The 27,871-nt window shown below is 34.2% G+C and overlaps 1 protein-coding gene across 1 annotated transcript in view; it reads left to right on the forward strand.

Moving 5' to 3' along the window:
- Positions 1–27,871, forward strand: part of CASK (calcium/calmodulin dependent serine protein kinase) — a 367,163-nt gene that overhangs the window by 53,770 nt on the left and 285,522 nt on the right. The window contains 1 exon segment of the mRNA XM_074300811.1: positions 22,493–22,605. Within this exon segment, the coding sequence (XP_074156912.1) occupies positions 22,493–22,605 (113 nt within the window).

Here is a 27,871-nt window from a genome sequence, read left to right on the forward strand (position 1 = left end):
GTGTTTCATTTGGAAATATTTTTAAAAGCTCCCTGTTGTGATACCGGAACCAACTGCCAGTGGCTGCTGGAGATCTAACTCAGACCTGTAGAATAGCTCTTCTTCATGTGAGAGGATGATGATGATACAAGGAGACTGAGAGGCAGTTGCCTTGTATCTGACCTCTCTCCTCTTCCCACTTGCCTCCAATTTATTTCATTCACAATCCACAAGCAATCCATCTGTGTCCCTAAAGGCTGATTTGCAATTCCTTCTGGGTTGTTGTGTTCACATCCTTGGGGGCTTTCTGTGCTCCTTCACACTTAGGTGGGGTCCTTAACAGCTACCAATATGCATTTGTGAGAATTCTTTGTAGAATCATCTAACTTAGAATAAACATAACATTGTATCTCCTACAGAGCCATGAGAATTAAGAGTCTTATGCTTTCCTTTAGTGTACATCTTCCTTCTTTTTCTTGTTAACTTTAAAAATCACTTGTTTCTAACCTTAAAATTGTTCTTATTATAATACTCCATCATAAAATTGATTTTTTTAAAATTGAGCACATATCAGATTATGTGAGGCTTTTACTCTTTTTTTTTTTTAACTTTTAAAAAAGTACCTCTCTTACTCTTTTCAACTTTAATTTATACTCAGATTCCCTAGCATGAATACACACAAACTATTGTCCTTAAGTTCCTAAACTTGGGGAAGAAGTAGAGATTTCATGTGATCTGTAAGAAGCTGTTAAAAAAAAATTGCATGATAAATATGTCATTTGTGGCTTTTAGCACTTATATCAGATAATAAAGTGTTGAGAAAGTCTCTTGTTAATGTGTCCATTCTTGTATACCATAGGAGTTTGAAAAGGGTGCCAAATTATTATTACATCAGTGAAACTGTTGGGATAGATGCTAAATACTAGGCTGCAAATTATAAAAAGCAGATTATTGGATAGAGAATATAAGAGTCAGCCTAGAGTTCAAATATCACTTTTGATACCTACTGATTTGGTGATCCTAGGCAAGTCACCCAACCTTTCATATCCCAAATAGTTTTCAGAAACTAACTCTTAAGTTTGACAGCTGTTGTGAATTTGTATTGTTCCTGAGATTTTCCAGTAGGAGATTTCCGATATCAAAAAAATCACAGGTCCTAAGTAAGACATCAGCATTGATGATTTTATAGATCAATTGAAAAAATTTCCCCAAAAAACTTTTTTTTATTACCCTAGAAACATCTGAATAAAATCATGCGTCATTCATTTTTCAGGTGTCTAATTGTTAACATCTAGCCAAACCTCTTAAAAGATTTATTTCAATTATTGAATTCATCCTTGTTTTATTGGCTGTGCTTGAGTAAGCAAACATTTGTTCTTTGCTTTGAGTCACAGTTACCAAGACAACTTAATTTGGAAAACTAGTATGGTTGAATATAAATTAAAATAGTTCTTAAATTAAAATAGATATAAAAAAACAAATTCTTTGAAATAGAATAGAATTGACAGTAAGTTTGTAATAGTTTGCTAAGATTATCCCTAACTAAAATAAGGCAAAAGAATATTTAAATAGTTTATACAATATATTATGTGTTTCTGGAGAGGATATAGGTAGTTTTCTAATATTTTTTACTCTAGCTGGAAAAGTTATTTTAAAACTAACTAAATAAATAAGTGCATGTGTGTGTGTGTACACATTTATTTCTTTGTTCGATCATTTATTTATTTATTTGCTTGCCTGCTTGTTTAATTATTTATTTATGGTTCATTCTATCCCTCCGGTTATCAAAAATCTAAAAATAGAAAGGATGTCATACATGGTAGGGGAAATTCATTTAATAGATCATCATCATCATAATTTATAGTCTTCAGAGCATTTTTTTTTTCAACAATGCTATGAGAAAGATAAGTGCAGGCATTATCGGCATTTTTGAAGGTGAGGAAATTGAAGGTAAGATATTGTGATTTTTATTTTTGAAGTGATTAATAAGTAACCTGGGGTTTGTCTCTAAATCTGACTTTTAGTACTATGTTCATACAAAAATAAATTATAAGTATTCTTTTGCCATGCTATTTAATTTCTTAAAGCCTTGTAAAAAAAAAAAATGTGGTCTATATAGAAACAAATCTAGTCCAGTCCACTCATTTTTACATATGAGGAAACTGAGACCCAGAAAAGGGAAATGACTTGACCAAAGTCTGAGCCATTTTCATCACTTAACTGCTAGTTATTTTCCTAAATTGTGGGTGTGATGATATTACCTCCCACCATAACCCTGACTCACACTCCAGCATTTCCCTGTTATTTCCAGGATCAAATAGAATATACTCTTTGACTGTTTAAAGACTGTTACCATCTGGCCTTATATTTCCAGTCTTTTTTTACTTTACTTTTTCATCCCTTTTACATACTTTACAATTCATATACACTAGACTTCTTCTTCTTCTTCTTCTTCTTCTTCTTCTTCTTCTTCTTCTTCTTCTTCTTCTTCTTCTTCTTCTTCTTCTTCTTCTTCTTCTTCTTCTTCTTCTTCTTCTTCTTCTTCTTCTTCTTCTTCTTCTTCTTCTTCTTCTTCTTCTTCTTCTTCTTCTTCTTCTTCTTCTTCTTCTTCTTCTTCTTTTTTTTTTAAAAGGAATACTTCTCTCATGCCTATATTTACATTGGACCTCCTTAGTTCCTTTATTATAGATGATTCAAATCCCACCTTTTCCTGACAATTAATATGATCCCCTCCTCTCTTACTTTTGATGGAAGTTCTCTCCCAGATATTTTCTTAAACACTTAAATATGTGAGGTGGTACTATAAGATACTAAGATAAAAAGAAAGCCATCCTGAGGGACCTGGGGGAAAGATCCAGAGCATTGATTACTGGACTTGTTAGATAAGACTTCATGGAGAAGATCACATCAAAGCTGACAGTTGAGGGGGGAAAAGAATTATGAAAGAAAGGCATCAGATAAAACTGCATTCTTGGCTTAGGAGATTGCTTGTGTAAAAATTACTCAGCACTAGAAGATTGTCAGGGATATCTACTTAGAGAGATGGCTAGTTTGGCTGTTAATTTTAAAGAGTGCTTTGAGGAGCATAGTATGACATGAAATGGAATAGTAGGTTGGAGCTTGACTAGAGAGATTTTAAACATCAAGTTTTAGAGGAGTTTGAATTTTGTCTTAGAACCACTTGAGAGCTCCTATGGAAAAAGAGGAATGACATCATGAGACTAGTACTTTAAGAAAATGATTTTTTTGTAGTGTCAAACTGTGAAAACAAATGACCAAAAAACCCCAAAGGTTTTGCAACAACCATTAACTCTGAAAATACCAAAGAACTCACAGAGATTGTACACATAAATGTTAACTGAAAAAAATTTAATCAAAGAGCCACAGAGATCATTATACCAAATGTCAACTCTAACTAATGAGCCACAGAGGTTATAGCAAAATCTTCATACTGTCAGATCTGAAAAATAAAATAAAACCACATGACTCACAGAGGTTATAAGCAAAAAGCTTTCTTTATTTCATTGGAGGAGGGAAACTAGACATGATCTTCTAGACTATATTAGACCAGGATCTTCTCTAAGGCAATGGGGCTAAGCTTTGATACATATAGTAATGGCTAGACATAGTAGTATAGACATGGCTATGAGGTGTAACAGCAACAGTGAAGCATGTTTGACTGGAAGCAGGACTTCATGAAAAGATGAGGGACTATCTGGGGCTTGTGTAGAAACAGTTCTATGATTTTGGTGCAGCAGAGTTCATCCAGGGTGATCACAAAGGATTGTTGTTATGTCAAGCTCAGGGCACAGCTTGTTTTCTGGGCCATAGCCCTGGAAAAAAGGGTGTCTCCCAATAGTCAAAAGAGGAATAGAAAGAGATAGGTGGTCTTGGCATGGGGATCCTGATAGGAGCAATACAGAGTAAATGGTTTTCAATCAGTCACAGCATTTATTGAGCAACTATAGGATGCCACATACTGTGTTGTTAAGCCCCTTGGGTAATGGAGAGGCAAAGTCAGTCCCTGTCCATTACAGAGATCACATGCTAATGAAAAAGGCAACATGCAAGTAAGTCAGATTGATAAGCATTCATTCACCTACTGTGTATCCTGATTTGTGCTAAAAACTTTACAAGTATCTCTTTTAATTCTGACAACAACTTTGGAAAGTGAGTTGCTGTCACTTCTATTTACACTTGATCCAAGTTGTCCCCTCAATTCCTCTGGCTTGCATTCTAAGACCTGGTTTTTTAGAGCTTCCTTACTGGGCTGACTTCTCCAAAGTCCCTATGGCTCAAATTCCTTTGGTTGGGTATTCCATGCTTCATTTAGAAATGAAAAGGACTAGAGAAATCAAAACTCTAAGCCCATTTCTTGGAATCATATGGCCTAAGAGAAAAAGGAAGGTTGCTTTATCCCATTTAGTTTACCCCTTTGTGTCCCTGCTGCGAGTGAATGAGGCATTCTGGCAAGGATGCATTTTGAACACAATTCTTGTTTCCATTTTAGAATAGTCTTTGGTGTTCTATGGTTATTATCAACCCATAAGCAAAATTAGAAGCAAAGACAAAGAAAGTTGGCTTCCCATTTTTGATGGAAACCTGTTCCATATTGTGCTTTTTAAAATAATGGAGTATATCAAGATATGTATAAAGTACATGAAAATTAATAATAGAGGAAAGCCATTAGCAGAGAGATGGGGGAAAAAAGGTCTCAAGAAAATAAGTTTTAAGCTGAGCATTGAATGAAGTCAGAGAATCAAAGGGACCATCCATTTGAGACAGCTTATCAGTAAAAATGCACCAAGTTATGAGTTGGAAGGTCATGTGTGAGGAACAGCATGTAGATTAGAGTGTCTTTAGGAGAATAAAGTCTAGGAAGGGTCTAGGTTATGAAACAAGACTTATATTTGATCTTAGAGGTAATTGGGAGGCACTGGTATTGAATACAGGACTGGATAACATTCTTGGAGATGAAGAAAAGTGTGGAAGTAGGAAAGTAATTTAGAAGGCTACTTTACTATTTCATTTTGAGTTGTATGGAGACCTGAAGTGTAAAGGTGCTCTGTGAGTGGAGAATAGGAGACAACTATAAGACATGTGAAGGTGGCATTGATGATACCTGGCACTTGCATATACAGCCTCCCAGACACTTGGAAAATAACAATGAGGACAATAGCCAAGATTTATATAGAGCTTTAAAGCTTTAAAAAGTGCTTTACAAGCATTTTCTCATTTTACCCTCACAAACTTGTGAAGGAATGACAATTGTTATCCCCATTTCATAAATGAAAACACTAAGTCTGAGAGAATTTCAGTGATTTGCTGGGCATAACTCAGCTGTTAAGTAACTGAGGGGGGGTGCAAAGTCAAGTCTTCCTGACTTCCCAAACCAATGTTCTCTTCTCTGTGTGACATAGCTGTCTTCTGGGGGTGAGCAACAGGGGAAAAAAGTCAAGAAAAAAAACCTGAGGTTACAAACCAGCCTAACAGAGAAAGACCTCTCTAGGAACCAGGGATGTTTTCTTTTCCATTTCTTCAGATTCAGGCCCCAGACCATGATGCATATCTTCTCAACTCCTCATTCATGTTTTGCACTGCTTCAGAGTCTTAAAGAGTTAGAAGAAACCTCAGAAGCCATCTAGGTCATTACTTGAACAAGCATCCATTCCACACTGTCCCCCACAAGAGGTAACCTGCCCTGTGTTTGAAGAAGATCTCCAGTAAGAGGGAACTCACTAACTATCCAGACAGCCAGTTCTCGACTTTTGGACAGCTCTGATTGTGGGCAGTATTTCTTGATAGGGGTTTGGATAAGGACTAGACCTGTGATTTCATTGATTAGAGCTAACTCCCAGATGAGGAAGTTTTAGGAGATTAGGTGAATTCCCATCACTTTCTAGTATGTATTAGAAATTGGCCTTGAATCCAGATCTTCCTAGCTTCAAGAGCACTATAGGCACTATACTGCATACTGCCTCTCTTCTTCAGCTTGTCATCCTGTGGTCTAGTAAAGCCTCTTTTCACTTCTACAAAATTAATCTTTGAAAGATCCTAGAATCAATCAAGAAGTCTACTTCATACCATTTACTATAGGTCAAGCACTGGGTTATATACTGGAAACATGTGCAAGGAATGAAACATTCTCTTTTCATAAAGTGTGTAATAACGGGAGAGACAAGTACAGATAAAAAAATTATATATATATATATATATATATATATATATATATATATATATATAAAATGTAAATTTAAAACAAATAAATACAAGTATATATGAAGTAGTTTATATATATATATATATATATATATATATATATATAAAATGTAAATTTAAAACAAATAAATACAAGTATATATGAAGTAGTTTGAGGAAGAGTGCTACTGGTTGAAGGAATCAGGAAAGTTACAATCCTGGCAGTTACAAGTACTAGTCTGCCCTAGGCCCAACAGAGTACTTTTGACCCACTGACCTTTGCAGTGTCAACTCTACCCGGCTCACCTCCTCTGAGGCCTTCAAAGGTCTCTGGCCACGATCTCTTGAATCTATAGTTTAATAACCAGTAGCACGTTCAAGAACAGTCATATGTAATCTTAAAAGCCTTTATTATCCCTACTCACATAATGCCCTGACTTGTCAGCTCCCTAGTGAACACCTGGTCTGAAGACCCACATGTTCACTACCAAACTCCTTGCCTCTCTGGGCTATCCATCAGCTTGGCTTGGCTACCCCAGGTTAGGGAGCCAGGTTAAAGAGCGCCAGCTTAAAGAGAGCGACTGCTGTCTGCAGTGGGCTTTTAAAGGGCCTGTGAGGTCACACATACAGCCAACCAGCGAGAGAGTCGGCACCCATTATGAAGCTATCTCAATATGGCCAGGATCCCACCCACAGGGAAGTCCTATATCCACAGAGAATATTTCTGGGCCTCAATCTCCTGTTGCACTGTCCCCGCCCATTTAAAGGGCCCTTACAATTCCCTTCTCTTGTTTTGCGGGAACTGCATCCTTACAGTCCTACAGAAAATGGAACTTGGCCTGTAAGGAAGAGGACTCTCAGGTAGAGTCAAGGAAGCAGAGCATTTCAGGATGAGGGATGGTCAGTTTGGTTATTCAGTTTTGGATGCTCAGGACCTTTTTAACTACCTCAGCTTCATCTTCCCTCTGATTGTGGACTGAAGACAGAACATTTTACTTCTTAAAGTTTTCTTTATAAAGACTTGGGAGCTGGACTTTCTGAATGACTGTTTCCCATTTCTCTGTTTGGTTTTGGCTCTATATATAGACAATGATGTCCTTCTGTCAGGTATTCACTGCTGTTCTCCCCTGAGTCCCTCTTTTTCAACTTCCTTTTGTGTGTTTTTTTCCCCCATCAGATTTTAAATTCTGTGAGGGCAGTAATTCTCTCTGTCTTTCTCTGACTATTGTCTCTTGGTATCTCCAGTGTTTAGCACAATGTCTGGCACAGAGTAGGTGCTTAATAAATGTTTATTGAGTTGAATAAATAAATTATGTTTATTGAATTGTTTGTAGAGTGAGAAAGGGTATTATTCATCGAGGCAGGAAAGATAGGTAGGGATCAAGTTTTGAAAAGCTTTAATAGCTAAACAGAGGAGTTTATATTTTATCTTAGAGGAAGTAGAATATACTGGAGTTATGAGACTAACAGAAGTATTGAGGGCCCTTGTGGGAGGAGAGAAAGTGGATGAGAGAGATGCTGTTAAGGTAAGAAAACATTAACCTTTGGATCATCTGCTACAATTGTATCTTTTTGACAATTTGAGGAAATTTAAGCCTTGAAAGTTTAAGTGACTTGCTCAGGTAGCAAGCAGCTGAGCCAATGTTTGAACCAGAGTCTGACTCCAAATTACCACCTTATGCTGGATTGTAGAAGAGCAAATAACCCCATTTTCTGGAGAGTACCACCTCTTTGTATAATTCTGTATTATCAGATTAATTTGCACTTTCTTAGTTTTGTCCTTTTCTCACTTGTAAAGTCTGGCTTTTCTAATAACTATGTGGTGTAGTCTAAAGGATTTGAGAGACCTATGGATTCAGCTTTGCCATTGACTAGATTTGTTACTGTGAATAGGCTATTTGCATATGTATAGCAGATAGCTTTTAAAGGGCTCTTCTCTACATTGAATTCTGTAAGTTCCCCAGATTCATTGTTGTTAGATTATATGAAGATCTTATGACTTTTGCTTAGTTTGTATAGTTTTCAAGTGCTAAGCGGAAGTTTTACTTTGACCTCTTGCCTTCAGAAATTGAAAGTAGAATATAAGATTGATCCTGCCTGCATTTATTTCTACTTTGCTAATTTTAACTTTATGATCATCACTTTGTTAAAAAAAAATAGCACTTTAAGAATTTATTATGAAATACCATTAAGAGATTTGTTTTGTTTTTAGAGAATGTTACAATATCATGAAAGGTATGCTTTTGGATCATTTTTTAAACCCACATTTATAGGTAAAATTAATCAGTTGTGGTTCACATGTATTTGTAAAAAGTTCCTTCAGCTTGTAAATGGGAAGAGTTACATTTTCATCGTTATTCACCTAACTGGTTATTAGTTTTGTGCTACTCCTACTTGATCTCTCATTTGAAAGCAAAATTCTGACCTCAGTGTCAGAATTATGGGTTATAGGAACTTGGTGTTTTCATTTGTCATTTATATAGGTAATCTCTCAATTATTTTAATTAAATGCTGACAGCCCTGCTTATGATTTATATTTAGAACTTATAAATACAGTATTTGCGTTTGAACAAAATAATGGAATCTTTGGTTAATCGGTTAAACATCAGTTAAACTTTAGATGTCTAATAATTTCCTTGTGGATCCCAGTGATTTCTTTGTAATCTTACTTGAAACTGATTTACTTTAGTTCTTTTGCTTTTTTTTTTTTTTTTTTAAACTTTGTTCTTTTGCTATCACAATCTTTGAAAATAAGTAAAGCATTACTTTTGTAAATACTGTAGGTGTTTTTCTGGATGCTCAGAACTGAACACAGTATTTCATTTGTCATCTGATCAAGAAAAGAGCACAGAATATTAGCTCCTCAGTTCTAGATACTTTGCTTTTCTTAAGTCAGGCTAGTTTTGTCTACTGTGTTACACTTGTACTGAGCTTATAATCTACAAAGTCCAGATAATTTTCAGATAATACTGCATCTGAAGGAGAGGCTATTCCTTCATCTTGTACTCACATTGTTTTTAAAAATCAGAAATAAATGTGAGACTTTACATTTATTTTTCTAATCTTCATCTTGCTAGATTTGATCTAATTTGATCTCAATGACTTTTTGGATCCTATCATCCAATTTATTAGCTTATTCATTTTTACTTTTTTTTTTTCCATCTGCAGTTGCAGGCTATTTACTTGTTTTTAAAATTTGCCTAACTATATGACTAACTAGCCTATGTTTCTGCTTTCTTTTGGCTGTTAGATGCTTTTAGATGCTTTACTAAAACTTAAACCCTAACTACAGCATTTTCTTGATCTCCCACTCTAGATAATTTGTGAAAGGAAATATGGTTAGTCTTCCATGATTCAATTTTGATGAAATTATACTAGCCCTTGGTGATTATTACTTTTTTTTAAAAAATATTTATTACTCATTCTTTTAAATCCATTCTAGAATAAATCAGACTCATTGCATTACAATTTGTAGATTCATTTTTCCCTATTGCCCCCCCCTTTTAAAGATGGGGATAACACTTGCATATTTCCAGTCTCATATGGTATCTTTCCCATCTTTCATCTTTTTTCAAAGATCCATAACAGTGACTCAGTTATGAGAAGGTGTCTAGAATGAAATCTTTGCCAAAATCTCGTGTGATTATGTGAATGCTTTGGAACCTATATATTATATAAATTGCTTTTATCTGTATGTAGCCTATCTTCTTTTTTTGGTTGTCTTAATGTTTTCTTTGGGGGTGGGTGGGCGGAATAATAAAAATGTAATTGTATTTGACATTTCTTTTAGTACCACAGAATGAAGTTTGTCAGAGTCTCATGATTTAAATTCAATATGGAAAGTTAGGTGATTCCTTATTTCCCTATTTATCCTAGATTTTAACAGTATTTTTCATTTTGTTTGTCCTTTGGTAATACAAAGATTTGTTTTCTCTGTAGAGAAAACAAAAGCAGGATAAGAGATGGACAGCTCTGTATTCTGGCATATGTATCTTGAGCAGTAGCCCTATCTTGTTCCTTGGCCCAAATTCCCCAATACTAAATAAAACAAAATAAAAACAAAAATGTTTAAAAGTTCTAGCTCGTTTTAAGTAGAGGGAGGAAGGAAACAAACATTTGTTAAACATTTACTGGGTGCCAGACCACACTTTTAAAAAAATAGCTTTTTATTTTCAAAATATATGCAAACATAGTTTTAAACATTCACTCTTGCAAAATCTTGTGTACTAAATTTTTTCCCTCCCTTTCCCCTGCTGCACAAGAAAAATCTGATCAAAAAGGAGAAAGAAAATGAAAAAGAAAAAAAAAAAAAACAAGCAAGCAAACAACAAGCAACAAAAAGGTGAAAATACTATTTTGTGATCCACATTTAGTCCCCCATTGTCTTCTCTCTGGATGCAGATGGCCTTCTCCATTACAAGTCAATTGGGATTGGCTTGAATCATCTCATTGTTGAAAAGAGCCAAATCTATCAGAGTTGATCATCACATAATCTTATTGCCTCTGTGTGCAGTGTTCTCTTGGTTTTCCTTACTTCATTCAGCATCAGTTTATGCAAGTCTTTTCAGACTCTTCTGAAATCATCCTGCTAATCAATTAATTTCTTATAGAGCAATAATATTTCATAACATTCATATACTGTAACTTATTCAGCCATTTCCCAACTGATGGTCATCCACTCAGTTTCCAATTTCTTACCACTACAAAAAGGACTGCTACAAATATTTTTGCATATATGGGTTCTTCCCCCTTTTTAATAATCTCTCTGGGATATAGACACCCAATAGAGACATTGCATAGTTCCAAATTGTTCTTCAAATGGATGGATCAGTTCATAATTCTATCAGCAATGTACTAGTGTCCCAGTTTTCCCACATCCCCTCCAACATTTATTATCTTTTCCTATCATCTTAGCCAATCTGAGAGGTATGTAGTGGTAACCTCAGATTTGTCTTAATTTGCATTTCTCTAATAAATAGTGATTGAGAGCATTTTTTCATATGACTAGAAATGGTTTTAATTTTTTCATCTGAAATTCTGTTCATTTTCCTTGACCATTTATCAGTTGGAGAAAGGCTTGTATTCTTATAAATTTGAATCAGTTCTCTATATATTTTAGAACCCTTCTTCAGTTCATTTTGTAGCTGAGGAAACTAAGGCAAATAGGATAAAGTGACTTGCCCCACAGATACCCAACTAGTAGAGCCTGGTTTGAATTTAGGTCTTCTGAGACTAGGCTATGCATTCTGTCAATGGCACCACCTAGCTGCCAGTTTCTTAACTTCTCAACCATTTTTTTTTTCCCGTCTCACTTTTGTAGTGTATTCTGCTATTGGTATCATTTCTATTTCTGCCTATATTAATCTTTGCCCTGATGCCTTCTAGTGGGCTGAAAGAAGACACTTGTACCCTCCTATGTAGCTGTCACTCTACACTCCTTTCCTCTATTCTGAACAGACCCAAAGTGTATATATTTGTCAAGATGATTATTACAAATTATTATCTGCATGCATTTTTTTTTCTCCCTCCTCACCTGACCCTCCTACAGGTGCTTTTGTTTCTGAAACCTTGTTACCTTCCCTTCATTGCCAGCTCTTGATTTGACTATATAGCACATCAGCTGCTCCTCTCTCTCCTTCCCCTCTTTTGATAAACTTGTAATGTAGTCCTAGGTAAGATGCATTCTTTTATCAGTAGCCTGTTGCTAGCTTCTATCCATAATGCTGTTGTCTGACTTTTCACTATTACCTCTATCAGATTTCTGTCTTCACTCCTATCTCCGTGTGTGTATACACACACACACACACACACACACACACACACACACACACACACACACACACACAAAGAAGTAATTAGGTGGTCTCTTAATTGTTACTGTTGCTATTGCTATCTTTTCCTGTTGCGTTTATTCACTCCTCTATTTCTGTTTTTTGGATGTTTGAGAAACAAAAATAATCTCTCTTTTTCTGCTTTTATTCATAAAAATGTTTCAAAACTCTTATCATTGAATATCCATCTGTTTTTTTCCTATATAATTAAGCTGGCTTGCATCTAGAACTCCAGTGCTTTTTTGAGCTTATTATTCCATTTTCTTCTCCTTTTTCTCTTGGGCATAGAAGAAATCTTGTATTATTTTAATATCCTCTCCATATTTGAAGGTTTTTCTTCCTGATGGCTTGGAGAATTTATTGTTTCTGAATTGAATTGTTAAGTTTAACCATATATCTGAGATTTTTGCAGTTTTTGAGGACAGATCTGTGAAATTTTTCAATTAGTACTTTGATTTCTATATTCAGAAGTACTGAACAGTTGTCTTCTATTATCTTCTTGATGATGGTGTTAAGCTATTTGCATCCTGTCTTTGAAATCTGAATATTTTGCTTACATGATGAACTACCATAGTTTGTTTTAATGTTATTGTTATTATTAATTTGTTAGTCTTCTTCCAGATTGTTCTTTACTTCTGTATTTTTGCATCCTTAATCTATTGGTCTCATGTTCTTGCTGTTCACTTTCTTTTTTTTTTAAATTTTATTTATTTATATATTTTTTGACAGTATATATGCATGAGTAATTTTTTTTAATAACATTATCCCTTGTATTCATTTTTCCAAATTATCCCCTCCCTCTCTCTACTCCCTCCCCCCGATGACAGGTAATCCCATACATTTTACATATGTTACAATATAACCTAGATACAACATATGTGTGTAAATCCAATTTTCTTGTTGCACGTTAAGTATTAGATTCCAAAGGTATAAGTAAGCTGGGTAGATAGACAGTAGTGCTAACAATTTACATTCACTTCCCAGTGTTCTTTATCTGGGTGTAGTTGTTTCTGTCCATCATTGATCAACTGGAAGTGAGTTGGATCTTCTTTATGTTGAAGATATCCACTTCCATCAGAAGACATCTTCATACAACATTGAAGTGTACTTGCTGTTCACTTTCAAATTTTTTTTATTCTGCTTAATATTTTTGCTGTGCAGGATACAAATTCTGCTCTCATAATTCTCATTTCTCTTTTAAACCAGTCATGAACAATGTATTGTGATTTTACATTCTCCTCCAATTCAACAGGGTCCTCTGCCTCATCAAGTGTTGTCATTTTTCCTCCTCTCCCCCTTCCCTCCCCCCCCCCCCCCCCCCCCCCGCCTTTTTTTTGCCAGTAGTTTAGAAATGCTGAGCTAATTTACTAGATCTGGAGGCCATATTTCCTTTTGCTGTTGTTATTTTTCCTGTTGATTCATGTGTTTGTATTCTAGGTCTTTAAGATTTCTTCTTACTGAAATTTTTGCTACTTAAAGTAATTTTATTTTTCCTATCATTTACTTCCTCATTTTCTTAACTCTGGTTGTGATTTCCTTGGGGGCTGGATCCCAAAATTGGCTTAGCCTGTTTCTAAACTGGCTAATTCACAGTTCACCTTAGTGAGCCACCTGCCTCAACTTTCATTTAGGGTTAATGGAGTGCTGCACATATAGCTCTACATTTGCATAGTGCCCTGTCTTGGTGCCCTGTCCTTGTTTCTCTGTTACCAATAGTTCATAGCCTATTTTTCCTTCAGGCTTGTTCTTTAAAGCTGTCTATTGAGGCGGAGTAAAATTTTGCAGCCTGGAATCTCAGGGTCATTAATGGAATTGGGTGTAGGGGATAGGTTTTGATGTAAAATTGTGTTGTACTTGGATCTTCTGGTACAACTAGTTTAAAAAAACAAAACAAAACATTTTTCTGAGATTCTCTGCATTTTAGATCATGGAAGTAGCTGTTTTCTGTTTCGGAAAGGTTTGAGACATCCATAGGGTTTATTCCCCCTCCCTCCTCCTCTTCCCCCCTCTCTCCTTTTCTCCCTCCCTTCTTTCCTTTCTCCCTTCCTCCCCAGCATGCTTGGAATGTTCTCCCTCCTATATTTGCCTTCTGACATCTTTCACTTCCTTTAAATCTGTTAGTCTTATCTCCTAGAAGAATCCTTTCCCACTACTCCTTACTCTTATTGATTATTTCCATCTTTTGATTATTTCCAATTTTTTTTGTATATAATTTATCCATAGTTATTTGCTTAGTTATCTTCCCCATTAGATTGTGAGCACTAGGGATTGGATTGTCTTTTACCCTTCTTTGAATTCCTAGTACTTAGCATAGTGTCTGGTGCTTGTTTAATGATTTACTAACTATATTACCTTTGGGTGTTCATATGGAACATTATAGAAAGGAATACTACAGTTTTAAGCTTTAAAGAATTGTGTATTCACTTTAACGTGTATTGAAGAAAAACCTAATTAAAATTCAGAAACAAAAACACAATTTGATATTTGAAAAAATGCTTAGTTGCAAAATTGTAAATTTGTACCATTTTCAGCCTTTTACCTAGATGTAGTTGGAGCAGAAAAATTCTATAAAAAGGATAAGAAATGAGCATATCCACTCATGATAGGATATTTTTTCCCTCTACAAAAATGGAAATTTGCATTTGTCTCCATTTATGGATTTTTGAGGAGAAACTTAAGTCTGGGTTTTGGTAGCATACACCACAGTTGTTTAAAAAAAGGAAATTCTAATCAGTGCTGTATAACATTCAGCCAACTGTTTAAGCATCTATCTACTCCCTCTCTATCTTGGTCACTCAAAGTGGGATTCTACTTTGGAAATATCTAATATGATTTGAAGATGCTTGTGTTTTGTTCTTTGTGTTTTATGTTCCAAATGTTTTACACATTTTATAGCAGGGATGTCTCCAGCATTTGGATAAGATTCACTGATGAGAAGTCTTAATGAGGGGTCATAAAATCTGAGTTTTAAGTTCTTTCATTTCTAGTATCAACTAGCAATGTGACTTCAGCAAGCCACTTAACATCAGTTTTATCATCTATAAAATAAGGAGGTTGATGAGACTATAGTTTATGTTTTATTCTATGAATTGTTGCCATCTAAAATGACAATATTTTTGGCATACACTTGTATTATGCTGTAATAGAAACCTTAAGCTAGTAATCTTTTTCTCCTAAAATATCTGTAATGCAACTTAATGTATATGGTTGCTGTATTTCTCAAAAGTTATATGAAATCAGTTTGAATTTTTGAAAAGAACTCTTGAACTTACAGTGTATTATGTTCTTGGTCATAGTGTTGTTTAGTAAAAAGTTCTGCTATTTTGAATTCATTTTCTTTTAGAAGCAATGTTTTTTATATTAGGATATTGGCCACTTTTTTTTAAAAAAAGATTTTTTATTCTGAACTTCACAAAAAATAGTATTTCTAGATATACAACAGAACTCAAAAAAGAGGATTTATGTAAAAACAGCATTCATTTCATGCTGCTTTTTCTTTTTAAATAAAACCTATATAATAAATATTACACGATATTTTTCTTTTATTTTTTTTCTTTTTGTCACTTCTACTCCCCATTGGGGTGAAAAAAGCAAATAAGAACAAAATTCTTGTGATATATGCATAGCCAAGAAAAGCAGTTTCCCTTATTGACTATATCAAAAAACATGTTTCATTTTGCATATTTAGTCCATCATCTCTCTGTCAGAAGGTAGGTAGCATTCTTCATTATTAATCCTTTGAAATCATTATTGATCATTGCATTGATCTGAATTCTTAAGAGTCTTTTGTACTTTGGTTGTTATAAATATAACCTAAGTACAGTGTACATAATTCTCCTGATTTGTCTCTGTTTACTCTGTGTCAGTTTATATAAATCTAGGTTTTTCTGAAATGTTCCGTGTCATTTTTTGGGCAGCACAATAGTATGTTTATAGAATTCAATTAATTTATGTAATTTAATTGTGTAATCATTTCCCTCGTTGATGAGTGCCTTCTTAATTCCAATTCTTTGCTACCATAAATATTTTTGTTCATATGAAACTTTCTTCTTTCTTTAGTAATAGTGTCCTGGAGTTAGAGTATATGCACTTTTTGGTAACTTTTTGGACACAGTTCCAAATTGTTTTTCAGAATGGCTATACCAGTTCACATCTTCACTAATAATGGATTAATGTGGCTGTTTTCCCATAGCCCTTCCAATCTTTTTGCTTTTCTTTTCAATTTTGCCAGTCTTTGCCTCTTCCTCCTCCTCCAAATGAGAATAATAGCAACCTCTAATTGTGTTGTGTGGATTAAAAAAAGCAATATTTGCAAAGGAATTTACAAACTTCAAGTATTATATAAATATTTGCTATTGTTATAATTTCAATTTAAAACAGGAAGATCAAATCGTTTCATAATAAGGAAAAATGTCAAGCAAAGATAAACATTTTTGTCCTTTACCAAATTGTATGTCTTTTTTTCACTGTTATTTTATCACTTTTATGTTATTAAGTGGGTATTTTGCTTTATCCTAGTCTCTTCTGAAGATGTGATTAGTTTTGTTCAGATTTTTTTTCTTTACAATGTTGTCATTGTTTGAATTGTCTTGATTGTACTCATTTTGTATTAGTTTATTCATTTTATTTTATTTATTTTATTATTATTATTATTATTTTCATAGGAGAATTCTGAATTTCATCTGTAACATTTCTGCAACTTTTGTTATTTCAGAAAGTGACTGGCACATTCTATTTTTACTTTGCCCTTTTGCACAATAGAGGTGGGTAGTTTTTATTTATGATTCCTTGAAATATAATGTTTAGGTTTTTTTTTTAATCAATTTTTTTCTGCCATTCCAGTGATTATTAAATTCTTTCACCTTGACCTTTTTTCTAGGTCAGTTGTTTTCAATACCTTACATTTTATTCTATTTTGTTGTTTCATAGAGTCTTTGACTCCTCCTGTTTGATCTATTCTAGTTTTCAGGGAGTCTGTAGCTTGGGTAATATTAATCACTTTCTTTGTCTAAGCTATTTATTTATCACTTTTTTTTTTCTTTCAGATCTCTTACTTGCCTTTATTATGGGGTTACTTTCTATTGAGTTGCATTTTAGGCCATTTCTGGATCTACAATAATTCTTTTTTTATAGTAGATTTTTGTTTTTTAGAATACATGCAAAGATAATTTTCAACATCCACCCTTGTAAAACTTTGTGTTCCAAATTTTTCTCTCCCCTCTCCCCCTCCTAGACAGCAAGTAACCCAATATAGGTTAAACATGTGCAATTCTTCTAAACATATTTCCACTTTTATTATGTTGCACAAGATGTATCAGATCAAAAAGGAGGGGGAAAAAGCAAACAAATAACAACAAAAAAAGGTGAAAATACTATGTTGTGATTCATTTTCAGTCCCCATAGTCCTCTCTCTGGGTGTAAATGGCTCTCTCTATCACAAGACTATTGGAACTGGCCTGAATCACCTCATTGTTGTCATAGTTGATCATCACATAATTTTGTTGCAACTCTGTACAATGTTCTCTTGGGTCTCCTTACTTCACTCAGCATCAGTTCATTTAAGTCTCACGACCTCTTTGAAATCATCCTGCTGATTATAGAAGAATGATAGTCCATTACTTTCATATACCATAATTTATTCAGCTATGTAAGTCCTTTTCCTTTTTTTATAATCTTTTTGGGATATAGACACCCAGTACAGACACTTCTAGATCAAAGGGCATGCACAATACAATAATTTTTAAGAGTGGTTGGATTTTTATTTCATTTATTCATCTCTCCAGACATATTTTGTGTTAGGACCAACCTCTGCCCTATGCTATGCTTTTGGATAGTGTTGTCAGCTTTGTGACCTTCACCTTCTTGGGTTAGGTGCCAGGGTCTTGAGATACCTGTGTCTGAATGCTGCCATTCAGTGCTGTACACTGATCTTTGCAGCATGTGGTAGCTTCTAGGTTCCCATCTTTGATTTTCCAACAGCCCCAGGGCCATCAGACCACTTCAGGACACAGAGTCCTTCAGGCCACAAGTCTTTGATGTAGCACTGATTGTACAGGAAAGTTATTGACCTGTTTGCTTATATTTGCATTGGTTCAACTTAAAACAATTTTTAATATAATTATTTTATATAGTGATCAATTATAGATTATACAATTCTATACGATATTATATCAAATCATAGAAATAAGCTCTGCAAGAGACTTAAGAGTTTAGTCCCCTTGGAAAGGGGACATACTTTACTCCAGACCACATAGCTAATTCATGGTGGAACCAGGACTTTGAGCTGGTTTCTCAAGTGAATACTAGTTTTGTCTTTGTATAACACTACACTTTTAGTTTAATGTATGTATTATGTTATGTGAGATGTGTGTGTGTGTGTAAGTGTGTATGTGTATTCGCTATCTTTCTATATATCTCCTTTAAGGTTTGCAAAACACTTCAGAAACATTTTGTCTTTACAGCAGTGCTAGGATTGAAGCTGACAAGATAATTTACTTTCCCAGTCACTGAACTGTTAAGATTCTGAGGCAGAGTTTTTGACTCTAGGTGGAGCACTCTACCACTGCACGACCTAGCTGCTGACTGCTCTACAGTAATGTTGTTGCTAGACTTGCTATATAATGATAGACTTTAATTATGACACTAGGGTAACATAGTGATGTTTTATGAGGTTTCTAAAATGAGTAAGGTATATTTCACTCTTTAACTAAATACAAACAGACTGGAGAGCTCCTTTTTAAAGTAAATGTGCTTTCAGTTTAGCATAATAATATACTTACAGCTTTTGGGACATAGAAAGCTACTTTCCCTCCTGAAAAGTATATTCTTGTACTCTGTTGAAAAATCCATTTTTAGAGTACTAGCAAATTAAATAGAATCCTAATAGGTACTCCATTTACTCTATTCACAGAATCTGACCTTTATGTTCCAAAGATTTAAATTTCATAAGCAATACTACTATTGAGGCAGCATGATACTGCAGAAAATGCCAGATTTGGCATCAAAGAAACTGGATTTGAATTACAGTTCTACTTTTATGCTATATATAACTTTGTGGAGGGTAAGGGAAGGAAGATGGATGTGTTATAGGTTGGAGATGGGGAGAAAGAATCTTCATTCTAGAAACAGGGACCAGTCAGGTCTAAAGACTATCTTCTTTTAGGGAGAACTTATCTCTTTAGTAGAATGTAGGTAAGGAAAGGTTGGTGGGCATAACATATAGTAGGGGGAAATGCTAGTAAATAAATATTAAGAACCATCTCAGCTCTCTAGTTGTCTCTTAGCCCCTTGTGATTCCCTCTGGGGTAGCTAGATGAAATTGTTTAAATTAGGTGGGGCTTCCTGAAGTATGTACATTTTTCTTACTAGTGATTTAAGGCATTTTTCATAAAACTATGGATAGCTTTGTTGGACAACTGTCTTCATATCTTTTGACAATTTATCAATTGGGGAATGACTTGCATTCTTAAAATTTAAGAAATGAGACCTTTATCAGAGAAACTTGCATTTTTTTTCACAGTTATGATTACAGTTTTTCTCCATTCTATTTTTGCCTGTTTATCCTACACTTTCCTTTTACTCTGTCATTCCTCAAAAGTGTTCTGCTTCTGACTACTGCGTTCTCCAATTTGCCCTTTCTTCAGTTATCCCTTTCTCTAGGGCATAGCTGGAGAACTTTTTATCTACCAAGGATATTCTGACATTTGGATATTTATAACATCATTCATGGGCCAGTTACAACATTATCAACTTACAGAACTCATATAGTGAAAAGTTGTTGTACCTTGCTTTCAGCTAATCATTGGTAGTTGCCTTAGCAAATGATTTTGTGGGCTTATATGGTTCACAGGCCAGATGTGCCCCATCACTGCTGTAGTGCAAGATACATTTTTTAACCAACTGAGTGTATATATTATTCTTTCTTTGAACAAATACTGAAGGAAGCAGGATTCAAACCTTACCCACCATCCCCTCCCATTTACTCCACCCCTGTAAAAGATCATTTGCACCTCTTTTAATTGAGAAAATTCACTCATTCCATCACTCCCTTATTCTTCCCAGTGCATCTCATTTTTTACCATTAATTTTATGTTGTCCCATCATAGTCAACCCATACCAGTGCTCTCTGTCTGTAGCTATTTCTAACTAACCTAATAATAATAAATTTCTTAGGAGTTTACAAGTATCATCCTCCCATGTAGAGATGTAAACAATTTAACCTTGAATGTTGTATTTGAAAGTCAGATTTTCTCTTCAGCTTTAGTCTTTTCATCAGGAGTACTTGAAAGTCCTCCTTTCCTTAAATATCCATTTACTCAGCTTTATAGGGTAGGTGATTGATGTTTTAATCCTTGCTCCTTTGCCATCCAGAATATCATATTCCAAACTCATTTAATGTAGAAACTGCTAAATCTTATATTATACTGACTGTGTTTTCACGGTATTTAATTCTTTTTTTCCAGACTACTTGCAGTATTTTCTTTATGACTTGAGAGTTCTGTAATTTGGTTATAATTTTTCTGAAAGTTTTTCTTTTGGGATCTTTTTGAGGAGATTGGTGGGTTCTTTCCAGTCCTATTTTACTCTCTATCTAGTTCTAGAATAGCAGGGCAGCTTTCCTTGATAATTTTTTGAAAGGTAATGTCTAAAGGCAGCTTGTTGGTGCAGTGGATAGAGTACCAGCCTTGAAGTCAGGAGGACATGGACAAGTCACTTAACCCCCCCCCCCCCCCGCAAAAAAAAAAAAAAAAAAAAAAAAAAAAAAAAAACCGAAAGAAAGGAAGGAAGGAAGGAAAAATAATGTCTGTCTAGGCTTTTTTTTTTTTTTTTTTTTTTCCTTTTTCTGCATGGCTTTCCAGGTAGTCCAGTAATTCTTGAATGATCTCTCCAAGACCTATTTTCAAAGTTAGTTGTTTTTCCATTGAGTTATTTTATATTTTCTTATGTCTCATGGGGTCATTAGCTACCACTTACTCAGTCAAATTTTTAAGTAGTGATTTTCCTCACTAAGCTTTTACCTCTCCTTTTCTGTTTGGTTAATGTTGTTTTTAAGGGATTATTCTCTTTGTTGGATTTTTGTGTTATTCTCCTCAGGATTTTTTTTTTTTAAACCTCTGTCAAGTTATTGACTTTTTTTTTTTCATGATTTTCTTGTATCACTTCCATTTCTTTTCCCAGTTTTTCCTCTACTTCTCTTATTTGACTTTGAAAATGTTTTTTGAGCTCTTCCAGGAATTCTTATTGGACTTAAGAGCAATTTACATTTTTTCTTTAATGCTTTGCATTTAGCTGTTTTGATTTTGTTTTTCGACCTTCTCTGTCACTATAATAGCTTAGTATGGTCAGATGCGAACTTTATTGTTTGTATATTTTTTTCAGCATATTTCTTCACTTTTAACTTTTATGTTATGTCTGTGATGTTATGACAGTGGATGACAGAATATTTCAGATTTTATGTGTAATTATTTTCAGACGTATTTTTTTGGGGGGGGGCGTCTTTTAAGTTTTTAATTCTTCCAAGGTGGTATTCTCTAAAGAGATGTGTAGTGATTGCTCTCTTGGTCTGCGCTAGTCTATGAGAAATTATAAGCATTCTTTTCTACCCTGAAATTATGACCATGGTTCTCACTATCCTGAAATTTTACCCTGTAGTGTATTAGATTTCCTCCTTGCTCTGGAACTAAGTCTGGGAATAGCACATTTTAATGCAGCATAATCCAATGCCAGGATCCTCTGTATTCTCCTTCTGACTAATTGTCTAATCTACTTGCCATCTGTGGGCTGAACTCTGGAACTACCACAGCTGATTTAATATCTCCCAAGGCCTGCTACTGACTTGTCTGGGCATGACCTGTGCAGGACTGTGCTCCACTCTTGCCATAATGAGACCAGACTTTTCTCTTTCAGCCTTCTAATTTGTCTTGGGCGGAAAAATGATTTTACCTTATCCTTTTGTTGCTTCTGTTGGTCCTGCCACTCCAGAATGTTTTGAGATGTTATTTTAAAGTTGTTTGGAAGGGAATTTAGGAGAGCTTAGGTGAATCTCTGCCTTTATTCTATCACTTTAGGAAGTAATACTTTCAAAATAATCACTGAATTTTAGCCTTCGTACTAAATTATGGGTTTTACATCTTTGTAAGTAAATAGTAATATCTTATATAGCATATGATATCAAGATTTTTTTCAGAGTTATTTAGGATTTAGAAAAATTAAGTTTGAAGCACATTTGTTTGTATTCTGAATTTATGGATTAATATATTTATTTGTGAAGTATTTAAACCATGAGAGATATAGGTTACTTTCAAAATAATTTTTTAGGTATTATTATAAAAACATTTACATTTGGAGGCTTTCCAAAGAATCCCCAAAATAACATTACTTTATGTCCTTAGACATAAAACAGTAGCAAGATACTTAAGAGGGAGTGCATGAGTTTAGGAAATTCAATATATAAAAATGTGATTTCTCTCTCTTTTTTTTAATAGGGGCCCCTTCAGTGTTGTACGGCGATGTATCAACAGAGAAACTGGGCAGCAATTTGCAGTAAAAATTGTTGATGTAGCCAAGTTCACGTCAAGTCCAGGGCTAAGTACAGAAGGTAAGAGATGGATTTCAAGTAAGTTATTTGATGTCTCACTTTATTCCATCTCCAATATCCATTTGCCAACTAGTACCTTCATCTGGGATTTGGGGAACAGGGAGAGAGGTGTAGAGAAATAGAAAAAAAATATTCTTGTTGAAATGATTTTTGGGGGACTTATCATTTGGAAGAAGGGCTTTCTAAATATTTATTAATGTAGCCAATGTAACTGAATAGGAAGAAAATTAAGTCTTTAGGTGTGTTTTCTGTCCCACTTTAAGTAACACTGTTTGTGGTAGATAAAGATGAGGAGAAAACAGATAAAAGAAGATAATATAATTGTAGACTTAAAGGAAATTCACATATGTGACTTCCCCTCTTAAAATTCTGGACGTTATGATTCATCAGAGTTCAATATAATCCAATAAGGCCAAGAGAAATGAGAAATTTAACTGGGAATTTGAAGTGGTAGAACTTGTAGGACATACAAGTTGTTAGGCTTCAAGTAATTGGTAATTAGGAGTTGAAACTCAAGCTATTTGTTTCATGCATAAACCTTTTTAGCTATACATTTTTACTGAATCCTTGATAATTTTTAATAGTAAATTCAACTTTGATTCTATAAAGTTATGTATATGTTAGAGGTTGATTGATATTTTTTCCTTGGCCAATTTATATGTATCTTCAGTGTTGGAGTAATTAACAATCTGGCATAAAAGATAGCATCATTTATCAGTCCTTTTCTTTTTTTCTTTTCTTTTTTTGTCTTTTTGCTGAGGTAATTGGGGTTAAGTAACTTGTCCAGGGTCACACAGCAAGGAAGTGTTATGTGTCTGAGGCTAGATTTGAACTCAGGTCCTCCTGATTTCACAGCTGGTGCTCTATCCACTGCCTCCTAGTTGCCCCATCAGTCCTTTTCTTTTTAGTCAAAAGATTACTCCAGTTTGTAACTTAGATTAGCAAATCCAAGACAGAGCAGACTATAATTTTCAGAATATTTACCAAGATAGTTGGCCATAACTGTAGAAAACAGAAGCCAGTGATCTTAGACCTATTAGATAATCTAGCCCATTGTCCTCACCTTAAAATGTCTCTGTCACTGAGATGTTCCATCTTTGATTTTACAAAAAGATTCTTACAAATTGCTGCTCTTTAGATTATCGATTTTGTTGCTAGCAATTCCCAGTGTTTAGTACAGTGCTTATAACATAAGTGCTTATAAATGTTGTTTATTAATTGATACCTAAATAGGAAAGCTAAAAAAAGTGTCTTACAATTAAATAGTATTTTATAACCAAGAAGCAAATCTGTGTTTACTTTTAAATTAGATTTAAATTGATTCCTGTTGTTTTTTTCTTTGCACTAATTTCTGAATGTATACAACATATTTTTCTTCTTCATAGAATCTTTCTTTAAAGCAAATTTTTTAAAAATATGAAAAAATTGGAACAACTAGTCAACACATTAATTTCATATGGCAATATATATGTAAGAATTGTGAGGTTTCCTCAGTTATTTACCACATGCATTGTATATTACATCAAAAGTCCTCCTTTGTCATGAATGGAAAAAGCTACATTTCTTAATTGTTCTCAGGGACCAAGCTAGGTCATAATTGTGCAGTGTTCAGTTTGGTTATATTACTCTTTCATTGACATTGCTCATAGTCTTTATGCATAGTATTCTTTTTAATTTTAAGTACTATTTTATTTTTCCCCAGTTACATGTAAAGACTATTTTGATATTGCTTTTGCCTAAATACTTTTGTATTTTATCTTATTTTAAATTTTTTGATACTTTTTAATAATTATATGCATGGGTAATTTTTTACAACATTATCTCTTGCACTCACTTCTGTTTTCCCTTCCCTTCCTCCACTCCCTCCCCTAGATGGCAGGCAGTCTTATACATGTTAAATATGTTATAGAATATCCTAGATACAATATATGTGTGTAGAACTATACGGTTCTCTTGTTGCACAAGAAGAATTGTATTCAGAAGGTAAAACTAACCTGAGAAGGAAAACAAAAATGCAAGTAGGCCCCATTTATTTCCCAGTGTTCCTTCTCTGGTTGTCCGATTTTGTCCATCATTGATCAGTTGGAACTGAATTAGATGTTCTCTTTGTTGAAGATATCCATTTTCATCAGAATACATCCTCATACGTGTTGTTGAAGAAGTATATAATGATCTGGTTCTGCTCATTTCACTCAGTATCAGTTCATGTAAGTCTTCCCAAGCTCTCTGTATTCATTCTGTTGGTCATTTCTTACAGAACATTCATATGCCACAATTTACCCAACCATTCTCCAATTGAAGGGCATCCATTCATTTTCCAATTTCTAGCCACTACAAAAAGGACTGCCACAAACATTTTGGCACATACAGGTCCCTTTCCCTTCATTAGTATTTCTATGGGATATAGCCCAATAGTAACACTGCTGGATCAAAGGTTATGCACAGTTTGATAACTTTTTGGGCATAATTCCAGATTGCTCTCCAGAATGGTTGGATTCATTCATAACTCCACCAACAATGTATCAGTGTCCCAGTTTTCCTGCTTACCCTCCAATATTCATCATTATTTGTTCCTGTCATCTTAGCCAATCTGACAGGTATATAGTGGTATCTCAGAGTTTTCTTAATTTGCATTTCTCTGATCAATAGTGATTTGGAACACCCATTCATATGGGTAGAAATAGTTTCAATTTCATCATCTGAAAATTGTCTGTTAATATCCTTTGACCATTTATCAATTGGAGAATGGGTTGATTTCTTATAAATTATATTTTAGGAATGAAGCTTTATCAGAACCTTTAAGTTTAAAAATGTTTTCCCAGTTTATTGCTTCCCTCCTAATTTTGTCTGCATTAGCTTTATTTGTACAAATACTTTTTAATTTGATATTATCAAAATTTTCTATTTTGTGATCTTTGGTCACAAATTCCTTCCTCCTCCACAAATTTGAGAGGTAAACTATCCTGTGTTCCTCTAATTTATATAATCTCATTCTTTATGCCTAAATCATGGAGCCATTTTGATCTTATCTTGGTGTACAGTGTTAAGTGTGGGTCCATGCCTAGTTTCTGCCATGCTAATTTCCAGTTTTCCCAGCAGTTTTTTTCAAATAGTGAATTATTATCGCAAAAGTTGGGATCTTTGGGTTTGTCAAACACTAGATTGCTATAGTTATTGACTATTTTGTCCTGTGAACCTAACTATACTGATCAACTAATCTATTTCTTAGCTAATACCAAATCGTTTCGGTGACCGCTGCTTTATAGTATAGTTTTAGATCAGGTACAGTTTGGCCACTTTCATTTGATTTTTTTTTTTTTTTTCATTAGTTCCCTTGAAAGCCTTTACCTTTTGTTCCTCCAGATGAATTTTGTTGCTATTATTTCTAGGTCATTAAAATAGTTTCCTACTTGGTCATAGTAGGAGATGATTTTCTGTAATCTTTTTTGCTAATGTTTCATTTAAGATTTTAGCATCAATATTTGTTAGGGAGATTGGCCTATAATTTTCAATTTAATTTATTTATTATACTTTCAATTTTATTAATCTCTCCTTTTATTTTTAGAATTTCAAGTTTAGTATTTGATTGGAGGTTTTTAATTTGTTCCTTTTCTCGCATTTTTAGTTGCAAGCCCAATTTATTGACCTTCTCTTTTTATATTTTATGCAAGTAGGCCTCTAAAGATATAAAATTTCCCCTTATAACCGCTTTGGCTATATCCCATACATTTTGGTATGTCTCATTATTGTCATTTTCTTGGGTGAAATTATTAATTATGTCTATGATTTGCTGTTTCACCCAATCATTCTAAATAAATCATTCTCATACTAAAGTATGAGATTATTTAGTCTTTAATTATTTTTTTGGTCTATTTTCCCCTGGCTTTTTATTGAATGTAATTTTCATTGCATTGTGGTCTGAAAAAGATGCATTTACTATTTCTGCCTTACTGCATTTGAATTTGAGGTTTTTATATCCTAATATATAGTCAATTTTTGTATAGTTCCATGAACTGCTGAGAAGAAAGTGTACTCCTTTCTGTCTCCATTTAGTTTTTTTTAGTTTTCTCCAAAGATCTATCATAGGTAACTTTTCTAGTATTCTATTTACCTCTTTGACGTCTTTCTTATTTATTTTGTGGTTAGATTTATCTAATTCTGAGAGTGCAAAGTTGAGATCTCCTTCTGTTATATTTTTGCTGTCTGTTTCTTCTTGCAGCTCTCTTAATTTCTCTTTTAAGAATTTATATACCACTTGGTGCACATATATATATTTAATATTGATACTGCTTCATTATCTGTGCTACCCTTTAGCAAGATATAGTGCCTTTCCTTATCTCTTTTAATAGATCAATTTTTGCTTTTGCTTGATCTAGATAACGGTGGCTACCCCTGCTTTTTTTTACTTCACCTGATTGATGCATAGTAGATTCTGCTCTAGACTTTTACCTTTATTCTGTATGTATCTCCCTGCTTCAAGTGTGTTTCTTGTAAACAACATATTGTAGGATTCTGGCTTTTAATCCAGTCTGTTATCTGCTTCCTCTTTATGGGGGAGTTTACCCCATTCACATATATGCTTAAAATGACTAATTCGGTACTACTTGCCATCTTGTTAATCCCTGCTTATGCTTTTCTCCTTTCCTTCTTCCTTACCCCCTCACCAGTATTAAACTTGTGAGCAGCACTTGCTTGTCACAGCCCTCCCTTTTTAGGATCTCTCCCTCCATCTTAGAGTTCCTCCCCTTTTCTTACCCCTTTTCCTCACAATTTCTATATTCCCTTCTGCTTAGCTTACTCCTTCCCTTTTCACTTTTCCCCTCCCACTTTTCAATGAGGTGGGAGAAGTTTTTCCATAAATCGAGTATGTCTAATATTTTTCTCTTTAAGCCAATTCTGATGGCAGTACGATACACACTATGTTCATCCCCCTCCATTCTTTCTCTCAGATATAATAGGTTTCTTTTACCTCTTTGTGATATGTACCTGCACTTTACCTTTTTCTGGGTACAATTTCTTTTCTACCTCTAGTTTCTAGAACAAATTATACCTGTGTTCTTTATATATCTTTATAACAGAAATATAGTTTCCAAGATTTCTTTTTACCTTTTTATATTTCTCTTGAGTCCTATATTTGGAGATCAAACTTTTTGTTTAGTTCCAGTTTTTTCATCAGAAATAGATGATATTTACCTATTTCATTGAATGTCTATCTTCTTCCCTGAAAAAAAAATGCTCATTTTGGCTGGGTTAGTTATTCTTGGCT

The sequence above is a fragment of the Sminthopsis crassicaudata genome, chromosome 3, assembly GCF_048593235.1.
Source record: "Sminthopsis crassicaudata isolate SCR6 chromosome 3, ASM4859323v1, whole genome shotgun sequence".
NCBI lineage: Eukaryota > Metazoa > Chordata > Mammalia > Dasyuromorphia > Dasyuridae > Sminthopsis > Sminthopsis crassicaudata.